Source organism: Sinocyclocheilus anshuiensis, unplaced genomic scaffold (genome assembly GCF_001515605.1).
Source record: "Sinocyclocheilus anshuiensis isolate Anshui unplaced genomic scaffold, SAMN03320099.WGS_v1.1 scaffold166, whole genome shotgun sequence".
Lineage (NCBI taxonomy): Eukaryota > Metazoa > Chordata > Actinopteri > Cypriniformes > Cyprinidae > Sinocyclocheilus > Sinocyclocheilus anshuiensis.
This window is the reverse complement of record NW_015546050.1, coordinates 324,331-332,704: the sequence shown is the minus strand read 5'-3', so window position 1 is coordinate 332,704 and position 8,374 is coordinate 324,331. Positions and strand designations below refer to the sequence as shown.

The window sequence follows — 8,374 nt, the reverse complement described above, 5'->3', positions numbered from 1 at the left end:
GCACCCTCACCCACACACACACACACGCACACTCTCTCACACTCACACACACACTCATACAGACACACTCTCTCACTCACACACACACACAGACACACACTCACACACACACACACACACACGCACAGTGTCATTCCACGCAGTCTTGGCGGGACGGTGGAGGCCACACGGCTCTGCCAGAAGCCACAGTCAGTAATTCACAAACACATACAGAAATAAACACACACTGTTTTTATGATATGTATATTCTGCTATATTTCTCTGGAATTTGTAACCACATGGGAGTTTCTTTCTCATTTATTTCTGGTTTATTTATTTATTTTGTTATTCACTTACAGATTTATGCTATGAAATGGTCAGGTTTCCATTAAAGAATATCAGGAATATTAGTGAAGTTTTAGAGAATGAAATCCAGACACACAGTCAGTTTGTACGTTTTCTGTTTCTGTTGAATATTTTGAAACAGTATGTGGCAGTAAAACAGGATAGTTGTTTCCGGTAGATCATGTGTACCCCATCAGCATGTTCTCTTTACCTGAGAGAAAAAAGACCCCACTGACCAGATACTGGGTACTGGGTAAAGATAATTAGCTATTGGCATTAGTAGTAAAGCTCAGTGACAGGCTTAGCACAGCATGAATTTCCATGTTAGTTCAGACTGGATTATGCTGGCAAGAGCACCCAAAACACATCATGATCTGCTGCTAGTCTTTTAAGAAATGAAAATTTGCTGAAAATGTCCTCACCTTCATCCAAGATATTTCTTCATCAGATTTGGATATATCCATCAGTGAATGCTCTGCAGTGGATGGGTGCCGTCAGAATGAGAGTCCAAACAGCTGATAACAACATCACAATAATCCACAAGTAATCCACAGCACTCCAGTCCATCAGTTAACATCTGGAGAAGACAAAAACTGAAACTAATCCAGCATTAAAGCAGTTTAACTTTAAACTGTCACTTATTGCCAAAATACGAGTCTGTAATCCATAATAACGCTTCCTCCAGTGAAAAAGTCCATCTCCTGTTGTCTCTACATCACTTGCTCAGCAATGGATGCTCTGCAGTGAATGGGTGCCGTCAGAATGAGAGGCCAAACAGCTGATAACAACATCACAATAATCCACAAGTAATCCACAGCACTCCAGTCCATCAGTTAACATCTGGAGAAGACAAAAACTGAAACTAATCCAGCATTAAAGCAGTTTAACTTTAAACTGTCACTTATTGCCAAAATACGAGTCTGTAATCCATAATAACGCTTCCTCCAGTGAAAAAGTCCATCTCCTGTTGTCTCTCACATCAAAATCCCGCCACATATTTGTTTAGAGCTGTTTTGGCTTGTAAACGGTGCTTGATCTGTGCAGATTTCTCTCCTGATTCAGACCAGACCACTTTTACACTGGAGGAAGTGTTATTATGGACTCATATTTTAGTTAAAAACATCTTAATGCAGGATTTGTTTCAGCTTTTGTCTTCTCAAGACATTAACTGATGGACTGGAGTGGTGTGGATTACTTGTGGATTATTGTGATGTTTTTATCAGCTGTTTGGACTCTCATTCTGACGGCACCCATTCACTGCAGAGCATCCATTGCTGAGACACTGATGCAATGCTACATTTCTCCAAATCTGATGAACAAACAAACTCGTTTATATCTTGGATGGCCTGAGGGTGAACACATTTCAGCACATTTTCAGTTTTGGTTAAACAATGTCTTTAACCTTGTGTTAAAAAGAATTGGATAAAAGCTTCATCTTAACCTTCACACTGCCATTTTTTCCACCTTCAGCCGTTTACATTCCAACAACCTGAACTGCGACTGCAATCTGGCCTGGTTGTCCCAGTGGTTGCGCGAGCGGCCGACCATCGGTCTGTTCACCCAGTGCAGCGCTCCAGCTCCGATACGAGGACTTAATGTAGCCGAGGTCCAGAAACATGAATTCAGCTGTTCAGGTAACACAAGCCCTCAAAACAAATACAGTGAGCAATCTGCCTTCCAGTCTCTTCAGCCAACATTAGCACCTACTGCTTTCCACTGATCAGAATCGAAAAACAATAACTAGTTCTCACTTGTACACTTACATTTTATTACTCACAACCTCTTCTCACTCATTACAAATGTCCCTCTGCAGGTCAGTCTGAAGACGCTGCTGTTCAGTCGTGTAGTTTCACTGCCGGCTCGTGTCCGGCCGTCTGCACCTGCAATAATAATATTGTGGACTGCAGAGGGAAAGGACTGATGGCGATACCGGCAAACCTGCCCGACAGCATGGCAGAGATGTAAGTTACTGTAGTTCAAACAGTAGAAAATGGCGCAAACAACAGCAAGGTTGTGGGTTCAATTCCCAGGAAATCCAAGAACTGATCAAATGTATACCTTGAATGCAATGTAAGTCGCTTTGGATAAACTAAAATCACACAAACTGTACTAAAAACCCACAAAGGCCAATATAATATGCATAATTTCTGACAGTTCTGATTTTAGTTTTTTAAATGTTTTTAAAAAAAAAAAAATTTCTAGGTTATACGAACATTTGGGGAACATTCCATTCTATCATTTTGCAAACATTATGGGAATATTTCTTTTGAATGTTCTCTGAAAGTAGTAACATTTGAAAAAAAAAAAAAACATTAAAGTTCCTGTAATTCAAACGTTAGAGCATGTTGCAAAGCAACACCAAGGTTGTGGGTTCAGTTCCCAGAAAAGGCATGAACTGGACAAATGTATATCCTGAATTCAATGTAAGTCAGTTTGGATGAAAGCGTCTTCCAAATGCAAAAGTTTGAGCTTCTAAGGGTCCTGTACTAAAATACAAAGGCCAGTATAATGTGAATAACTGGCACGCACAGACACGCACACACACGATTATGGCGCACTACTTCCAGACGTGAGAGAAGGAACTATAGCCACTTGCGATCTGTTGATTACAGTGGCAAGATCTAGGACAGATACGCTTGCAGAGACTGAAAAGCGCAGTCTGCAGAGAGAAGACCACAGGAATGTGCTGTCTGGAATCACTGCAATCCAAAGAATGTAAATTGTGTTTCTATATTTCCTAGTGAGTGCCCTGCTTTTGAAGAGAAGGGAAATTCTGCAAGTGTTTAAGTCAAACTGTTATTGCCTGTGGCTCTGAAGGCACTAAATGACCCTGACAAATGACTTTCCTGTTTTAAATTAGGCTTTTTAGACTGAAAACAACTGCTTTCTTCAACGGAGCTGTGGCCTGAACCTGCAGGGCTTGCCATTAAAGCAGACCCTTAAAAACACCGGCAGCCCCCACAGACACTAATGGCATCCAAACCTGACAAAAAGACACACTGCATCCACCTTCATCAGCGCTGCTGATGTTCACTCTGTTCTCCAAGCTTCTGCCACAAGAGAGAGATTGTTTGCCATGAATGTTTTCTATGACCGGTCATTCCAGCCAGGCCACAGAAATCATACACACATGGGAATTCAGACTACTTTTTGGAAGAATTACTGTATGTAGTATTTGTGACCCTGGACCACAAAACCAGTCAAAAGGGTCAATTTTTCGAAATTGAGATTTATAGATCATATGAAAGCTGAGTAAACAAGCTTTCCATTGATGTGTGGTTTGTTAGGATAGGACAATATTTGGTCGAGATACAACTATTTGAAAATCTGGAATCCTGCCAGTACTGAGACTCGAACCCACGACCTTCAGGTTATAAGTCAGACTCTCTAACCATAAGGCCACAACTGCCCCTACTTCCAGTGGAGAAGCAAAGGGGCAGTTGTGGCCTAATGGTTTGAGAGTCATCTGATATCAGAAACAGTCAAAAGTTTAGTTTTTGTGAACAAAACCTTTGCTAATATCACCAATCAAATTTTGAAGTACCTGTTGATAAAAAGATACATTCGTTGAGCACACCCTAAATGACAAATTATCTGGATGGTATTTTGCATACATTACATACTTCTAGTGGAGAAACAAATGAGGTTAACATTTCCAATAAAAAAATTTACTCCCCAAGAAGTGCCACCCTAATGTTTATGCATTACATTTAAAGGTGACCTATTATGCCCCTTTTTACAAAATGTCAAATAAGTCTCTGATGTCCCCAGAGTGTGTATGTGAAGTTTTAGCTCAAAATACCCCACAGATAATGTTTTTATAGCTTGTTAAAATTGCCACTTTTAGGGTATGAGCCAAAACGCACTGTTTTTGTGTTTGTCCCTTTAAATGCAAATAAGCTGGAGCTCCCGCCTCCCTTTTCAGAAGAGGGCGGAGCTTCAGGATCTCATGCTCTGGCATACCAATGCTGGCCTTTGCAAATAAACATTTCATTACACTAAGGGCCAGATTTACTAAACAGGGCAAATTAGCGTGAGAGCAATTCCAAAAAAGTGCTAATGGGAGTGGAAAATTCTGCGGGTGATTTACTGACAATGCGCAAATTAAAGAACACAGACGCAGCCAGATCATTTCCATAATGGCCAACGCAACTCTACCAAACGCAGCGCAAAATAGCATCTGTTTTAAGACATGCTTTTTTTGGAGCATTAAATAATGGCGCAATTACCAGTAATTTGTTCCATTTAAATACTCTCCAACCATAAATTTTGCATCTGAAAGGGAAACTCCAACAAATGCATATTCAATAAGGTCAGGCGCAAAAATAACTGCCCACGCCTGTTCAGCGCTAATTCTTCACTGCGCATCTTTAGTAAATCCTGACAGTACTATTTTAACACCAAAAGATGGTTTGCGCTGGCGCAAGCTGTTAATAAATCTGGCCCTAAGTATACAGTGATTGTTTCTTCTTCTTCTTTGAAAAAAGTGTCTAAACCTGCAAACTGAAGTTTTATGAATTTAAAAATAAAGCAAGCTCCATACATGAATGTATTCTGCTTTATTGATGCATCATTCCAGAATTGAGGGCAGAGACTATATACTCCGACACACACAAGACTACGACTGCTGATTGTGGCTGATATAGAGTGGGAGTATGTCTGTGGCTTCTGCTGATGTGGATTTGAGATGTCAGACAACACAGAGAGCCAAAAAAAGTGAATGTTGCAATATTGCTTACATTCTTTTGTATTTCTCTTTTGGCAGACGACTGGAACAGAACAGCATCAAATCCATCCCTCCTGGAGCGTTTTCTCCTTATAAGAAACTGCGCAGAATGTACGTTTGCAGCAGCTAAGATAACACAACACTCCTCTCATGTGTGCAACATACATTTATAGACAATATGGTCACTGTGAGGTAACAATCAGATCAAATTCACAGTACTTCAACGGCCTATTTTTTTATTCGATTTTATTGATAATCCAGTTTAAACAGTCATATAAAACTCAGGCAGTGGCTGAGAGATGCTGGAATCCACCGTTCTGACTTTTAACCTGCTCTAAATGGACTCACAGCTGGAGCCATGGTTGATGTGGTAGACCAGTGGTTCCCAACCCTGGTCCTGGAGGCACCCCAACACTGCACGTTGTGCATGTCTCCTTAAATGAACACACCTGATTCAGGTCATCAGCTCATTAGTAGAGACCCCAAGACCTGAAATTGGTGTGTCAGAAAAAGAAGACATGCAAAATGTCCAGTGTTGGGGTGCCTCAAGGACCAGGGTTGGGAACCACTGTGGTAGACCACCTTAAACCAGCAAAAACCAGCCTGACTCATTTAAACAGTGTGATATTCACTCTCTTTAAAGTTGAGATGTAGCACAGCTTGTAAAAACCCAAATCTCCACCACTCTATAAATTCACATCACATCTTGTCGGGGAGTATTTTCTCTCTGACTGTTTGCAGCGCTGTACTGGCGTGTGGTTTGATGGCTAGACCGCAGGCTTATTAAAGTCTTCTCCAGGGCCTATAATGCCTGCCGTTTACTAATAGTCCTCACCACAGCGCCACCACAGCAGGGCTGGAGGTTCAGCCACATGAGCCAAAAACAGCCCAGATCCAGCGTGATACAGGCCAGCTCTCATGGCTTGAGATCATCTACTGACACTCTGAACCAGAAGCGTGTCTTCATTCTCCTTCTGTCTGTCTTTACAGAGATCTCAGCAACAACCAGATTTCTGAGATCGCTCCTGATGCCTTCCAGGGCCTGCGCTCCCTAAACTCACTGTGAGTGTGTGTGTGTGTGTGTGTGTGCTGTAAGTACAGTAGAGGACGCTTAGTGCGTTTAGTACATCAGAAGCAGTTTGCAGCATGCTGACTTTGCTAGGTAACCTTTCTGGGTGTAAACTCATTAATATTCATGGGCAACCCTTCACTGTGCACTGTCCTAACTTTCTGTATGTCAATTCCATCAGTTTGAGATTTTGTAAGTCAGCAGATTTATCCACTGATCTGGCTACATTTTTTCTTGAAGTCGGCATGTAATGAAAATTCACTCAATCTATTTTGTAAACAGTTGTATTTGAAACAATTTATCCATGTATATGTTTCATTTTTTTCTACATCACAATATGTTGATACTTTTGTTTCATCGTGACTTTAAATAAATTGTTTAACCAAAAAAGAAAATGTGCTGAAAATGTGCTCACCCTCAGGCCATCCAAGATGTAGATGAGTTTATTTCTTTATCAGATTTGGATATATCCACCAGTGTATCCTCAGCAGTGGATGGGTGCCGTCAGAATGAGAGTCCAAACAGCTGATAAAAACGTCACAATAATCCACACCACTCCAGTCCATGAGTAAACATCTGGAGAAGACAAAAGGAACAAATCCATCATTAGGACGATTTTAACTTCCGGGCTAAAATATGAGTCCATAATCCATAATAACGCTTCCTCCAGTGAAACAGTGTTCTGGTATGAATCAGGAGAGAAATCTGCACAGATCAAGCAGCGTTTAAACAGCTCTAAACAAATATGTGGCTGGATTCTGATGTGAGAGACAACAGGAGATGAGCTTTATCACTGGAGGAAGTGTTATTATGGATTATGAACTCATATATTTTAGCTGGAAACAATTAGTTTTTTACAAATAACGCAGCTTTTCATTTTTGACGGACTGGGGTCGTGTGGATTTTTTTGGGATAAATTTTCATTTTTGGATGAACTTTTCCTTTAATGCAAAAAAAGTCCCTTTTTTTTTCTTGTTTGAAATCATTTCAGCTGCTAAAAGTCAGTCTATACCAGAAATATATTTCTGATGTGAGCCAAGAGAATTGCATATTTTAATGTCATTCAACAAAGTTCCACCAGGACTTACTGAGATCTGCAGCTCTGTTTACTCCTCCAAACGCTCATGTATGATCTTTAGCAGTAAGGATGAGCTGGGTGTGTGTATGTGGTCTTCTGCTGACTGTCTCTCTGGTGTTCAGGGTTCTGTACGGCAACAAGATCACTGATCTGCCCACAGGAGTGTTGGATGGACTCTACGCCCTCCAGCTGCTGTGAGTGAGAGTCTCTTCCAGAGCGAGATTTCATTGCTCAGAGGTTGCGTACGAGTATAGAGCCATAAAATCAATGTGGACAGAACAGCTCAGATCATTTGGTGTTGAAAGAATTTGCCCCATTTGCTCTCTACTGGAGAATCCATCGAGATATTAAAGAGTTTCAATTTGTGATTGTTCTTTCTTTAGGGCTGGGAAGTACTTTAGATTGAATCAGTTTATTATAAAAATAAGAAACTAGCTCACTATTATTTTGCATGTGTCAGTTTCATCTGCATCTCTTTCTTCCTCATTTTGTTTCCAGCCTTTTGAATGCAAACAAGATCCACTGTCTTCGCGCCAACACCTTTCAGGACCTGCAGAATCTCTCGCTGCTTTCTTTATATGACAACAAAATCCAAACGCTGGCCAAGGGCACCTTCACCTCGCTGCGCGCCATCCAGACCCTGTGAGCTCACACTCAGACTAGACGCTTTTACGGTTTTTAAACGAGATTCTTTGATAATCAAAACAGAACTTGCTTGCTTGCATGTCTAATGTTAAGGAGTCTTCAATTGTGTCGCATAGATTTAAACCTAGTGATTGTATTTGCATAAAAACATGCAACAAGTAATGAACCTGTACTGTATATGTTCCACTGAAATTAATGAATGAATAAATGAATATGTTCCACTGATCTTGCAGATCAGGTAATACAAGGAGGTAATACAAGCAAAAGTAATTTGACTAGATTACCCATAAAGTGTAATCTAAAAGATTGCATTAATGATTACAGTTATGTAATTTGTAATCAGTACTAGTTTAGATTTCAGAAGTAATCTGCTTACACTGCTGGCTGGTCCAACAATGTGCTGTAGGTCACACACACACACACACACACACACACCAACACACACACACACACACACACACACACACACACACTGAGATGCAGTGGCTTTGTGCAGCCCCTCAACAGAGAGACCAGGAGTCTGCAGAGGGAA

The 8,374-nt window shown here is 40.8% G+C and overlaps 1 protein-coding gene across 1 annotated transcript in view; it reads left to right on the top strand.

Annotated features, from left to right (window-relative positions):
* Positions 1-8,374, top strand: part of slit1a (slit homolog 1a (Drosophila)) — a 67,669-nt gene that overhangs the window by 34,523 nt on the left and 24,772 nt on the right. The window contains exons 8-13 of the mRNA XM_016500323.1: positions 1,795-1,958; positions 2,138-2,285; positions 5,090-5,161; positions 6,041-6,112; positions 7,320-7,391; positions 7,696-7,839. Coding sequence (XP_016355809.1) covers positions 1,795-1,958; positions 2,138-2,285; positions 5,090-5,161; positions 6,041-6,112; positions 7,320-7,391; positions 7,696-7,839 — 672 coding nt within the window. The remainder of the gene's footprint in view (positions 1-1,794; positions 1,959-2,137; positions 2,286-5,089; positions 5,162-6,040; positions 6,113-7,319; positions 7,392-7,695; positions 7,840-8,374) is intronic.